Source organism: Sturnus vulgaris, chromosome 14 (assembly GCF_052056855.1).
Source record: "Sturnus vulgaris isolate bStuVul1 chromosome 14, bStuVul1.hap1, whole genome shotgun sequence".
Lineage (NCBI taxonomy): Eukaryota > Metazoa > Chordata > Aves > Passeriformes > Sturnidae > Sturnus > Sturnus vulgaris.
Window position 1 is genome coordinate 4,637,320 of NC_142256.1, and position 13,368 is coordinate 4,650,687.

General features: G+C 66.6%; 2 protein-coding genes across 3 annotated transcripts; one reads left to right on the forward strand and one right to left on the reverse strand.

Moving 5' to 3' along the window:
- Positions 1-63: 63 nt before the first annotated feature.
- Positions 64-5,736, reverse strand: XPNPEP2 (X-prolyl aminopeptidase 2). 2 transcript variants are annotated; one of them, XM_088173346.1, is made up of 21 exons: positions 5,617-5,736; positions 4,834-4,907; positions 4,635-4,745; positions 4,501-4,564; positions 4,218-4,322; positions 3,993-4,079; positions 3,742-3,888; positions 3,495-3,596; positions 3,301-3,382; positions 2,725-2,920; positions 2,504-2,593; positions 2,294-2,403; positions 2,130-2,207; positions 1,963-2,034; positions 1,810-1,870; positions 1,599-1,668; positions 1,382-1,486; positions 1,086-1,145; positions 851-927; positions 640-729; positions 64-381 (listed from the first exon to the last, which is right to left on the reverse strand). In XM_088173346.1, exons 1-21 carry the CDS (start codon positions 5,660-5,662, stop codon positions 181-183), a joined length of 2,028 nt encoding a protein of 675 aa, XP_088029472.1. In that variant the 5' UTR covers positions 5,663-5,736; the 3' UTR covers positions 64-180. The 2 variants fall into 2 exon arrangements, with proteins under 2 accessions (XP_088029472.1, XP_014746511.1); XM_014891025.2 differs by having other exon boundaries at positions 640-735; positions 5,617-5,735.
- A 3,594-nt stretch (positions 5,737-9,330) lies between these two features.
- On the forward strand, positions 9,331-10,241 carry APLN (apelin). The gene is made up of 2 exons (XM_088173368.1): positions 9,331-9,406; positions 10,075-10,241. The coding sequence occupies exons 1-2, from the start codon at positions 9,331-9,333 to the stop codon at positions 10,239-10,241; spliced, it is 243 nt and encodes an 80-aa protein (XP_088029494.1).
- Positions 10,242-13,368: the final 3,127 nt, after the last annotated feature.

Genomic DNA, 13,368 nt, shown 5'->3' on the forward strand with positions numbered 1-13,368 from the left:
GGAGAGGGGCTGGGGCCGGACTCCAGCCCGAAATCGCTGGCGAGGCATCGGGCACAGCAGGACCCGCCTCGCTCATGTTTAATCACAAACGAGCAAATAGAACGCACCAAGGGAAAGGAAGTGAGGGCGGGGGCAGACACGGCAGTGGTGGGAGGGGATGGTGCGGCCGTGGGTGCGGGGTCAGGCTCCCAGCCCGCTGAGCAGCACCGAGAGCAGCGGGGCGAGGACCAGCGTGCCCGCGGCCACCGTGCGGGCGCTGCTCAGCGGGAAGGGCTCGGTGCTCTCCTGCAGCCAAGCGAACTCCTCCTCCAGCCGCTGCCGCTGCAGCTCCGGCCCCACGCGCTCTCGGATCTTATTGTAGTACGAGTTCAGGTAGCTGATCTGCAGCCAGGCACCGCGGGGAGCTGTGGGGGGTGGCCTGGGTGCTGCCCCCCCTTTGGCCTTCCCCATCCCCACACCCCGACCACCGGCCCCACTACAGAGCTCATTGCCCCTCCTCATCCATGCATCCATCCATGCTCTGTCCTCATTTACCCACTCCAGCCTCCTCATGCCATGGTCCTGGATTTTTGCTGCATCCAAGCCCCCGTGCTGACCTCGCGTCCCTGCTCTGCTCCCCACCCCGAGCACACCCCGTACCTGCTCTGGGGACAGGAGGCTCAGGTCGATGAGGTTGCGGTCATAGGGCACCAGGGACACCACCTCGAAGGTCAGAAAGGTCTCCTCGCTCTGGTGCTGCCACAGAGAGGTGTCATTGAGTGTCCCCTAACCCCTTGGGGTTGTCCCCACCCCTGACTCGATGCAGGCCCCCACTTGTGCCACCCCAGTCAGCCCATCCCCATGGCCCTACCTCAGTCTGTGCCTCCACCACGAGGGCGATGTCCTCAATGCGGATCCCGAACTCACCATCCCGGTAATACCCGGGCTCTGAGGGCCAGGAACAGCCTGGTGAGCCCCCAGGCCCAGAGACTCCCCCAGCCCACCCCAGCGGGGCTGGTCTGGCCCCGAGTGGGGCTGAGAGCTGGCACCCCGTCCCCATTGGGCTCTGTTGCCCCGGAGAGCCGGGTCGGGGTGCTGGCACATACCGATGGAGGTGAACATGCCAGCCTCCAGCGGCACGTTGTTGGACTGGAAACCCACGGGCCCTGCAGGGACATGGGGTGGCATGTGCTGCAGGGACACCCCAGCAAGGAGCACAGGGCCACCAAGGCAAGGACTAAGGGGCCACCAAGGCAAGGACCACAAGATGTTGCAAGTAGGGGTTCCCCTGCCCCTTACAGAGGCTCTGCTGGGTGATGAGAAGCCCCCAGTGAGCTCCTGTCCTCGCCCCTGTCCCCGTAGCTCAGCCCACATGCCCAGCACCAGTGCTGGTGGCACCTACACTCGTGCACTGAGAGGAAGTTGCCGATGCCGTGGCCCGTGCCGTGGCCGTAGTTGAGTCCAACATCCCAGAGTGCCCGGCGGGCAAAGGACTCCACCGTTCTCCCTGGGGAATGAAGAGGTGGGATGGGGGCCAAGGAGCCTGTGGGGCCCGCCGTGCCCTCCTGCTCCCTGTGCCAGGGGTTCTGTGCTGGGCCAGTGCCGGGTTTGGCACCCACCTGCCGTGTTGGATGGGAAGACGAGGCGGGAGAGGTCAATGTTGCCCATCAGCACACGGGTGTAGGCTTCCTGTAGGGCATGGCATGGCAGGGGTGAGTGTGGTGGTACCCAGACACCCTGTCCTGCACATCCAGCCCTGGCCAGGCTGAGTGCCATAGGGAGTGCTGGGCAGTGCAGGGGGGTGTTGGCTGACATGGGAGGGGCTGGCACCTTCTGCAGCGGGGTGGGCTCACTCCAGTGCACTGTGCGGGTGATGTCTGTTGTCCCGTCCCTGCAAAGGGGGGGTCATGAATGGGGCTGGTGCAATTTTGGGAACCCCTGGGTGTGGGGCTGTGCTGGGGGTCTCTGTTCAAAGCTACGCACAGATATTGCCCTCCGGTGTCAAACAGGTACATCTCTCTGGCAGACAGTGTCCGGCTGCTCCCGTTGGAGGGGCTGCGAGGGGAGGGAGGGTCAGAGCCCTCTTCCAGTTGCCCCCTGCCCCCTGCCCAGTGCCCCCTGCCCCCGGCCCCTGCCCAGCGCTGCCGTACCTGTAGTGGGCCAGCGCTGCGTTGAGCCCGCTGGCCGAGATGGACTGGAAGCTGGGCCCACGGCTGTTCTCCTGGGCCCTGGAAGGCAGCAGGGAGGAGGGGAGGTGCTGGGGGTGCCCGGCTGCCCTTCCCTGGGCAGAGCAGGCCTGGGGGGCAGCACTGACCAGCGAAGCGCATCGATGTGCTGAGCCCCTGAAAATTCGTCCACCTGCCCCTGCGGGACTGTCTTCTCCAGCCACAGCAGGTACTGGATGACGGCCACGGCGTCCCGGACCTGGGGGTGCCCGGTGGCAGCGGGGAGCGGCATCAGTGCCCTGCGTCCTCCGGTGTCCCCCCGTTCTGCAGGGGACTGTGGGGAGGGGGACAGCCCTTACGTGGGCAGCTCGCAGCATCTCCTGCTCGTGGGCGTTTTTCACAGCCTTGGCCATCATGACGGGCGAGTAATTCTCCTCCAGCAACTTCTCCTGTGAGGGCAGGCAGGAGGTGACACAGCTACCTGTCCCCTCAAGCCCCAAGGGTGGCCACAACGCGGTGACACGGGCCCGTCCCCGAGCCTGCAGGACCCGCACGCCCAGTGGCCAGGCTCGGTGCCCACCTGGGGGATGATGCCGTAGAGGCCGTAGGTGGTGTACTCGGTGCCCAGCCACACGGTGACGTTGTCCTGGGTGTAGCGGCGCAGGTGGGCGCTCACCTGCCCGTAGTCCTGCAGCTCCACGCACAGCGGCCCCGGGCAGCCCGAGTGCAGCGACTCCCGCGCCGCCGCCGAGAGCCGGGACTCGTTCAGGAACAGGCTGGGAGGGACGGGATGGGGCGGGATGGGGCGGGATGGGACAGACGTGGCCGTCACCGCTGCCTTTGGTCCCCCCAGCCCGGCCAGGCCGTAGAGGGAAGGGAAATGGGGGGCTCGGAGGGGATGCTGGGCTGGGAATGGGAGGAACTCAGGCTGTGAGGAAAGGGAGCGTGCCGTGCCCTAGAGTGAGCTGGGAGCAGGGGATGGATTGGGAGAGATGTGTGGCTCAGGACAGTCAGTGGGGCTGGGCACGGCAGGATGTGGTGGCTCTGGGGGCAAGGGCTGAGAGGGGGATCCCAGGGGGCTGGCTCAGGAAAGGAAGGGTGGAAGGGAGATGGTTGGTGAGCCCCCTCCACGTCCCCACAGGGACGCGCTGCCCACCTTATGGTCGTGTTGGTCAGGAGGGTGTAGGAGTAGAAGACGGGGTTGTAGGGGATGTCATCTCCGCGGAGGTTGAAGAGCCCTGCCAGGAACGAGACCTCTGCGCCTGCCACTGCCACTGCCCTCCCCTCCACCCCCAGGGTTCGAGCCCACGGCCCCTGCCATGGCCCCACCGCGGCACCGTGGGCACTCACAGGCCGTCTCCTCCAGCCCCGACAGCAGCACGGCCGTGGGGCGCCGCGAGTGCTGCTCCATGCGCTGCCGGATCCCGGCCACCTTCTCCTGCCAGATGCTCCCTGCGAGTCGGGCAATGCAGGGCTCAGGGCAGGGACCGGGACAGGGCTCAGGGCAGGGACCGGGGCAGGGCTCAGGGCAGGGCTCAGCTCGGCCCCGGGCTGGGGGTGCTGTGGGTGAGCGCCCATCCTGCAGCTGGGGTCAGACCTGTGAACTCTGCTGGGAGGCTGTAGATCTCGCTGGAGGAGGGGAGGGGTCTCTGGTCACCCCATGCCTGATCCACAAGGTTGGTCTCGAGGGGGAGCAGGGTCCGGCCGGAGCCGTGCAGAGCCCTGCTGTAGCTGTTCCAGGTGTCTGGGGGGCGAGCAGCCCGCAGGTTTGGGCTCCTGGTAACTCCGCACCAGGGGCTGCCCTCCCGCGGGCAGGGTGAGGTGACCCCCAGTGTCAGCCAGCCCTACCGATGGAGAAGAGGAAGGGGTCCAAAGTGACGTTCCCCCCCGCAGGAACCGCCTCCAGGATCCACATCCCGATGGACTCGATGGAGGCTGCAGGAGAGAGCTGGGTGGCACCGCGAGTTTGCGCTGCTCCCAGCCCACGCTGAGCCCGGAGGAGGCTGTGCCAGGCACTGGAGGGGGGTCCTGGGAGCGGGGAGACTCAGCAGCCCCCCATCCTGCCCCACTGACTTGTCCTCTGCAGCTCCCAGTTGCAGTCCAGCTCCCGCTCCGCCTGGGTCCAGTAGCGGCTGTCGGTCCACAGGGCAGCCTTGTCCTGCGTCACCACAGCCGTGCCTGTCACAGGGGTGGGGGCTCAGGGATCGCCTCTTTCTCTCTCCCTGCAGCCGGCAGGGACCCCCAGAGGCTCTCAGGGAGTGGGGCCATGCCATGGGCATGGATCCTCAGGAATGAGGACCCGCAGGGAGGTGCCAGCCCCCCGGGCAGCGCCCCGAGGGTCGGGGGATGCTCTCACCTGCGGAGCCCTTGAAGCCGCTGAGCCAGCGCAGCCGGGCGTCCCGCTCGGAGATGTACTCGCTCTGGAGCCGGGATGGAGCCGTGAGAGGTGGCTGTGGGCAGGGAGGGGGTTCCCGGGGGCTCCCCCCTTACCATGTGGGCATCCGTGGAGGGCACGATGTAGGCGTGGGCGCCCTGGGTCCGCATGAGGCTCCGCAGCGCGGCCAGACGCGCCGTCGTGTTGGTGGCCGTGGGTGGCAGGTACTGGTGGCACAGGGAAACGCGCTGGCACTGGGGGGGTCCCCATGCAGGGGGTCTCAGGAGCAGGGAGGGGGAACAGCGCGGGGCTCACCGGCGGCTCCGCGGAGCAATCCCGGATGTCATTCCTGGGGGAAGCAGCCTGTGGCGCCCGCCCTGCAGCACAGCCTGTGGGCACGGCGACACCCGCGAGCCTCAGGTGCAGCCTGGGGGGCTGCTGGCACTTTGCTCCAGCCCGGAACCGCAGCAGGCAGCCGTGACCCTGTACCCAGCCCCAAACACCAGCCAGCCCAGCTTTGGGGCTTCTTGCAAAGCCCAGTGGTTTTAGCCCCAGGAATAGTGGATGAAAACCAATGTCATCCCCTGGTGATAAATCTGCCGGTGCCTGTGGCACAGTGGGATCATCACGGAGGGGCTGGCAGGAGCATCCCAGGGCCATCCCAGCACTGGGGCCGTGGAAGGAACTGGCTGACACTGGGACCATGTGCAGAGGGACCTGACCTCTCCCCAGGGCTGCTTGGCACGGGGGTGCCCCACTGCTCCCTGGGCTCTTCATCACCAGCTGGCACCTGGCTTCTCACTTTGGGCTAAGAGCACACAGCTGGGGTTCGTGGGACAATGCGTGATGGGGTCACCCTCAGCATGAGGGGCCTTGGATACTCGATCTCTGCATCGTGGGGATCTGCTCCTGACCTGTCACCTGCCCCGGGCCCGGCCCTGACTGAGCCCTGCCACACAGTCTGGCTCCTACTCCGGGGTGGACCCAGCCCTGCTTCACCCAGAGCTGCGGCCGGGACACTCCACGTTCTGCACATCTGGTTCCTGGGGGTCCCAGATGTGCCGTCCCCCCCAACGCCCCTTCCACCCTCTGCCGTACCGTGGAGCAGGAGCGCCCAGGCTGCGATCCAGAGCGGGGGACACATAGCTGCCCTGGCCGTGCACAGCGGGACACCCAGGGGACACGGTGCGTGACAGGTCCCTCCTCCTGTGCCTTTGCCCCAGGGGCAGAGGGATGCGGAGTGGGAGGGACGAGGCCCCAGCAGATACAGGGTGTGGGGAGCAGGGTTTGTTGTCCTTTTGAAAAGTGAATTCTGCTGCTAAATAAAAGCAAACAGCAAAATCAGCACAAAGTCCAAAGATCCTGCAGGAGCAGCAGTGGGAGTGTGCCAGGTGAGCCTGGCACCACCTGATGGCCAGGGAGAGGTCTGGGAAAGGCTTTGCTCCCTGGGGAACTCCTGTGCTTTGGCTCTATGGAGAGCTGACATGGCATCTCTGGGCTAGGGGCCAGATGCCCCCCGAGCCAGTTAGCCCCCAGCCACCCCTCATCCTCCACAGGACATGGAGCCATGCAGGGGGGCACCAGTCCCTGTCCAGTGCCCGGGACCAGGGAGCTGTGCTCCATGGGAGGATCCTGCTGGGATGTGCCCTTTGTCCTGCCAGGCCCATCAGCTCCGTGCATCTGCCTTGCTAAAAACTCATTATCTTCATCACAAGGAGCCTTGACCCTGAGGCTGTCACCGTGATTGCACAGGTCCTTCCTCCAGCAGCTTTAGTGACTCTGGCTGTGGAGAGAAAGGCTGGCAGAGGGGCAGACCTGCTGCCACGGCCTTGGAGATGTCCTGGCATGGACACAGATCTCCAGGGATGAGGGCACGTCCCCAGCCACGGAGTCCCAGGTTGGCTTGGTCTGGAAAGGAATTAGAGATCCTCTAGTTTTGAGCCGCTGCCTTGGGCAGGGGCGTCTTTCACTATCCCAGGTGGCTCCAAGCCCCTTCCAGCCTGGCCTTGTCACTGTTCCAGCTGTGTCCCCGCACTGCCCGGTGTGTCCATGGCCGCCTGTCCCGCAGTGTCACCATTCCACCCGCTGTGACACCGCTCCGACTGCCCAGCTGTGGCACCGGGACCCTGCTCACCACGAGGTGGCACCAGGACCGCGCCGCGGAGCTGCACAGACCCGTGTCCCCTGTCCCGTGTCCCCTGTCCCGTGTGCCGCTGTCCTGCCCCGTGTGCCACTGTCCTGCCCCGTGTGCCGTGTCCCAGTGTCTCACTGTCCTGTCCCGTGTCCCGCTGTCCTGTCCCAGACAGGAGCAGAGCCGGGCGCTCTCCAGGCTGTCTCCGGCTGAGCCCTGCAGCGCTCATGGCACGGATGCTCCCGGGCTGCTGTGTCTGGCATCCCCCCTGTGAGAGGAGCCCAAGAAGGGGCCGGGGGTCCCCATGAGGGGTCAGACAGGGGCAGGTGGGAGAGAGACACCGATGCTGCTGTGATTGTTGTTTCCCAAGGATGCCATGCGGTGCCGCGGGGACGCTCGGGCAGCTCTTTGCTGCCATCCTGTTAATTAGTGACACTCGTTAATGGTGCTTGGTCCTCCCTGCCTGGCTCCTGCGGGGGCTGCACCCCTCACCCCACTCCCAGGGGGTCCCCACCCCTTTATTCTGCCCTTTGAGCTCCACCCTGCAGCGCCATCACAGTCGGTGCCATCCGCGGTGCCATCACCCTCGGTGAGAGGGGCGCTCCCGCTCCTCGCCCAGCTCGGGGGTGGCTCGGGCGGTCCCCGGGGACCCCAGGGGCGCGTGTCGCTCCGAGCCAGCGTCAACAGGACGAAGCTCCTTGGCCACCGCGCGTCCGGTGGGGCCCGTCCCTCCCGCGGGAGGTTTCCTCGAAGACGAGCCGGAGGAAGGCTTTGGGGGGACATCCTCCCTTTGTGGGCTATTGTTGGCCTTCCGTCACCTGCAGGGGCCGCGGGGTGACTCAGGCCGGGGTGACGCGCCCGGCAAACAGGACGCGGGGAGGGCGAGCGGGCGCAGGAATGCGGAAGGCGCTGGTGGCCCCGGGATGCTGCCAGGATCCCTGGGGGTGCCCTGGCAGGCAGGGTGTGCCCAGGGATGGGCTGGGGCGTCCTCCCTGCACCACAGAGCTCGGCAGCCGGCCCGCGGGGGCGAGGCTGCCGCTCCTGGTCCCCCTGAAGAAGCATCCCCACTTTGGGGTGCCCAGCACTGGCGGGGAGTGCTGAGCCCACATTGTGCCAGAAGCGGGGGCTGCAGGGTCAGGGTTAAGGGTTAGGGTCGGGGTCAAGGATTAAGGTTAGTGGTTAGGGATTAGGGTTGGGGTCAGGTTTAAGGGTTAAGGTTAGTGGTTAGGGTTACACTGCAGGAGAAGGTGCCTGGGGCGAGGGGTCACAGCCAACATGGCTGGAATAAGTTTAGGGGATGTGCCCCTGCCGTGGTACCACAGACACGTGTGGGGCTGTGCCATGGTATCCACACACAGGGTGTCCCCCCTCCTCACATCCCCCCTCTCTTTTTGTAGCCCCTTCTAGACCCTCCCCTCACAACCCAATGCAGCCTCCAGCCCCTCCTTGAGCCCCCCCATGTACTCACACCCCCCTATTCCCCTCTTTGCCCCCACTCCCTGTCGGTGCCACCCCCTCTCCCCACTGGCAGGGGCTCTCTCAGGGTGCAGTTGTATTTGTCCTCCACCTTTGTGGGGTTCCCCCCTGGCCAGGTGCCCCCAAAACTGCTGCAGCACTCCCTGCTCAACTGAGGGAAAACACAACAAAAAGATCGAGATAAGGACCCGGCTGTCACCAGGTGTAGGCATAGGTAAAACAGACTGGATTTAGGAAATTAATTGAATTTCGTAGAATCGTGGAATAATGGGATGGTTTGAGTTGGAAGGGACCTTAAAGCTCATCTTGTTCCAAGTTCCTGCCGTGGCAGGGACACCTTCCACTGTCCCAGGCTGCTCCAAGCCCCAATGTCCAACCTGGCCTTGGATGCTGCCAGGGATCCAGGGGCAGCCACAGCTGCTCTGGGCACCCTGTGCCAGGGCCTCACACCCTCACAGTCAAGAATTTCTTCCCAATATGTCATCTAAATCTCCCCTTTTATATATTTATCACCAATCAAATCAGAGCAGGAATGAGAAAAACCCCCAAACCTTAACTTAACCCCTTTTCCCACCTCTCCCTTCCCCCTGGGCTCCAAGTGAATCCCGATTTCTCTCCGTCCTCCCCGCTGGGATGGGGGCTGTGGGCAGTTCAGCACACACCGGCCCCTCCGCAGGCACTGCCTGGCTGGGGGGGCTGTAGGGGGGCAGAACAGCCCCCTGCCCCTTGGTGCCAGGGGAAAGGGGACGCTGGCAGGGGCTGCGTGAGCCAGGTGAAGTGGAGGGTCCCAGAATCTGGGAGTCAGGCTGGGAGGGGGGTCCCGGAGCAGAGTAGAAGGGGCTATGATGGATCCAGGCTCTGCGGGGGTCCTGGAGCGGGCTGGGCACAGAGGCAGGGGCTAGGCTGGGAGCGGGTCCCAGATCCGGGCTGGATGGGGGTCCCCGGACAAGCTGGGGTGGTCTCAGAGCACAGGGGATGAGATGAGGGGGCTGTGGGCAGGGAATCCCCGGAGGATGCGCCGGGAGGAGATCAGCAGCAAACCCGGAGCGGGGGAAACCCGCGGAGGTGTCCGGGCGGGGGGGCGGGGCGGGGCGGACACTTTCCCCCCATCCCGGGGGCCAGATGACGGGAGGCGGCGGGGCCGGGCCGGGCTCTCACCGCCTACAAATGCGGCTCCCCCGGCGGCCGCCCCCGCCGCCCCCGCCATGGCCGCGCCGCGCCGGCTCCTGGTCCCGCTGCTGCTGCTGCTGCTCCTGCTCGGGCTCGTCCTGGCCGCCCCCGGTGAGAGCGGAACCCAGCGGGGACCCCGCGCTGGCACGGAGGATGGAGGGAGGGAGGGAGTGACAAAGAGGGGACCGTGGGGACCGCGCAGGGGTGGCCGCGGGCTGGAGGGCGCGGGGGGAATCCCCGCCTGCACCGCTGGATCCGCTGCTGCTGGGCTGGGGAAACACAAAGCGCTTTCTTTGGAGCCAAAATCCCCCGGTCCCGTGCAGAGCGGGAGCGTCCGGAGCGGCGGTGACAGCCCCGGGCATCGCCGGGTCCCAGAACCAGAGCTGGGACCGAAGCATCCCCAACAGGCGCCCAGGGGAGCAGGACAAGTGCTCAGGGACCAGAGCATCCCAGGCAGGGCCCCGCGGGAGCGGCAGCACTGCCGAGAGCACCGGCACGACCGGGATGCGGGGCCCGGCTCAGGGAGAGGGGCTGAGGGTCTCGGTGGCACACAGGGCAGGGCTGGGGGCACAGGCGGAGGCTGAGCAGCTCCGTGCCCCGCGGTGGGGCTGGTGGCCGTGGCCACACGAGGTGGCCGGCGCAGGAAGCACTCGGCAGTGGTGGCTCCTGTTTGGGACAATCCAGGAAAGCGGCCGGCCCAGGGCCAGGCAGCCCCAAGGTACCGCTGTCCCTGTCCTGCCTGGGGGGACACGTGGCTAACGCTGTTCTCATCTCCTCAGGGCCGCTGGGGACGGCGCCGGACGGGAAGGATGCCCAGCACGGGCTCACCCGGAGGCTGGTGCGGCCGCGGGGGGCTCGGCGCGGGGCCGGCCCGCGGCCCGGGGGCTGGCGGAGGTCCCGGCGGCCCCGGCCCCGGCTGTCCCACAAGGGCCCCATGCCGTTCTGAGCCAGGTGAGATCAGTGGGGCACGGGGGATGCTGGAAACCCGTGACATGAGGGTGTCCTGAGGGAACTCATGTGTGCTTGGGCTTGCTCTCGTTGCAGGGCTATCGTCGGCCGGCCATGGACACGGCTCCCATCGCCCGCGCCGCGTTCTCGCCCGCTCTGCTCGTCCTCCGGCCCCGAGCCTGGGCTCCCCCCTGTAAGCCCTCGGCTGGCCCTGGTGGCCCCGGTGTCAGTCTGGCACTGTGGGTGCTCCCTGCCCCTCCTCAGGGGCAGCAGGGCCGGCTGGACGGGGGTTGCCTGCGGAGGGGCCAGGGCTGCCCTGTCCCGGTGGGCGCGGGGCCGGCTCGGGCATTGGCCCGCTGGGACCGCGGGCTATGCGCAAAGCACTTTGTCAGGCGGAGCAGCTTCTCCTCGGGGGTCTGTGAGCTCCTCGGGGGTCTGTGAGCTCCTCGGGGTCCTGCCCCAGCCCTGCCTGCCACCCCCACGCCAGGGGGAGCACAGCTTGTCCTGGCTCTATTTATTCCCGTGGTGCTCATCCCACACCGTGTGGGTGAGCTGCCCTCCCTTTCCCTCTGGCAGACCCACCTCGTGGAGCAGTGGGGAGCCCACCCAGGACACGCTGGGGGCCCTGGGCCCCTCTGCTTCAGCCATGGGACAGCAGGAACGGGGGCTCTGGGGTCTCTGTCAAGCTCTGTCATACACCAAAGGAGGGGCCCTGGCTCTGAGCTGGGCCCTGCTGATTGTCTCCTGTCTGTAAAAATTTATTCTGTGTAAATACATCTTTATAATAAAGAGTTATGATTATTAACTCAGTAAATGCTGATTTCTGCAAGGGCAGGTAGGGGTTGCTCTCCTGCTGGTGGGGAGGGATCTCAGGTCCCTCTGCTGACTCCTGGGGCTGTCTGTAGGCGCTGGGGGTCATGGCTGGGCCTCGGCAGCCCCTTCCCCAGAGTATTGCTGGCAGAGAAGGTGCTCGGCAAGGAGTGAAGCCACGTGCTGAGCCTGTGGAATTGGCAAAGAGGGTGGGAAAACACAGGTCAGAGAGGCTGGGAAATGGAGGAGGGGATGCTGGAAGGGCACAGGGATGCTGGTCCTCCTGGGCATCCCTGCTCAGTCTGCTATCCCTGGCATCCCTGTTTCTGCCGTCCCTGTCCCTTGTATCCCTACCATGCCTCCCTACGTGTCCTCATCCGTGCATCCCCCATCTCGATGTCCCCACCCCATGGGGCTGGGTGTGAACAAGGCCCATGTGGGGGCCAGGGGGACGAGGCTCAGGGGACTGAGGGCCCCTGCAGGACCCTGAAGGTGAGGAGGAGGGGCTGAGCCTTGCAAAGGACTGGGATCCCACGGGACAGGACAGCCCAGCCGTGGCTGGGACACGCGGTGCCCATGCGGGGCTCCCAAACCCCTCAGGGTTCGCAGGGGCTGCCCCCGAGGGACGCTGCGGGCGGGGGTCGGCAGTGCCGGCGGGGAGGGGGTTAAGGAGAGGAAGGGCTGCAGCTGCGGGCTGGGGAAGCGCCGGGACCCAGCTGGCCTCCATTAGCTCATCCGCCGGGACCGGGAGGGATGCGCTGCCCGGCCCCGCGCCAGCGCTGCGGCCACGCCGCCACCGCGCCCCGAACGGCCCGCCAGCCCCGGGGACACGGGGGACACTGCGAGCCCCAGGGACACCGACGGACACTGCGAGCCCCGGGACACGGGGGACACTGAGAGCCATGGCCACCGGTGGGACTCTGCGAGCCACTGTTGCCCCAGTGCCAGCTGCCCTGAGACCCTGCCATCCCCACCACGGCCACCCCAGGAGCCACTGCCGGTGGCCCCATGATGGTCTGGGTGGGTGGGCAAGGTTTGCCCGCTCACTGCCCAGTCCTCTCCTGGCCCTCATGCTCAGTTTTCCAGACCCAGCAGCTTCCCAGAGCAAGAATGGGGCAAGACACGGTGCCACAGCCCCCTCCAGCTCCAGCTCTGGGATGTTGGGGAGGTTATCGTTCCTCCATTGCCAGCCTACAGTGCTGCTGCTACTGGTTTGAACTGGGAGGGCTCCCTCCCGTGCTTCAAAGCACCCCTCGGTGCCCGTGCTCGGCCTCCCCAGCGGCAGGAGCAGGCAGATTCGGTGAGGTGTGTGCCTGGGCACGGGCAGGACTGGCACTGGGGGCCCAGCAGACCCTGGAGTGACCGTGCCAGCACAGCAGCGGTGTCCCACAGCCCCAGGCATCGCCCAGCCCCAAACGCTTGGGCTGTAGCCAGGGGATGCACAGCTGAGCCCTGACCCCAGCCCTCCTGCACCAGCCTGGAAGGAGGAGGCCAGGGAGGATCTCCTGGTTGGGCTGTGGCCAGCCTGGAAGGAGGAAAAGGCTTCTGGGCCGGGAGACCTAAGGAATCTCTGGCTCTTCCTGGCCTGGCCAGCTGCCCACAGGCAGGTGGGAGCTGCTGAGCTCGGCCGTGCTCCCTGTGCCTCGTGTGCCACGGCAGTGCCAGAGCTCCTGCACTGCAACAGGAGCGGGGGCAGAGCGGGCAGGGGGCACAGGGCAGGGCTGGGGACACACGGCAGTCCTGTCCCTGGCCGTGCAAGCAGGGTCTGTCCCGGCAGGGCAAGGATGGGCTCTCACTGAGCAGGCAGAGGGATGCCAGGGGCACTGGGACAGGGCTCAGCAGTCACAGGAGCCCTGCGGTCCTTGGGGAACCTCCGGCTGTCCCCAGGGGAACAGGGAGAGCTCAGTGCCCACCCAGGGCTGGCAAAGGGATGCTCAGGGTGGCTGTGGGACAGTGCCAGCTGCTCCGGCCCCACCACCTGGGCACCACCACCACCCCTCAGGGCCCATGCTCATGGTGGGCTGGAGCACGAGCGAGACCCCCGGAGCTGCACCCCAACAGCCTCCAGGGTCCCCCACAGGGATCCCTGTGCCCTCGCAAGGAGGATGGGCAGGCCCAGGCTCTGTCCCATCCCCAGGGAGCATCGGGCCTTTGCTCTCGCTCGGCATTTCCGCCGGCAGTGGCAGGAATGTGGTGGCTGCAGGAACAATGCCGGCACCTTGCGCTGCTCTGGCCTCCGTGACAGCGCGGGAGCAGCTGCCCAGGCACGGCCCTGCCCCAAGGAGCCGGCAGGAAGCAGATGGGGATGACACCGG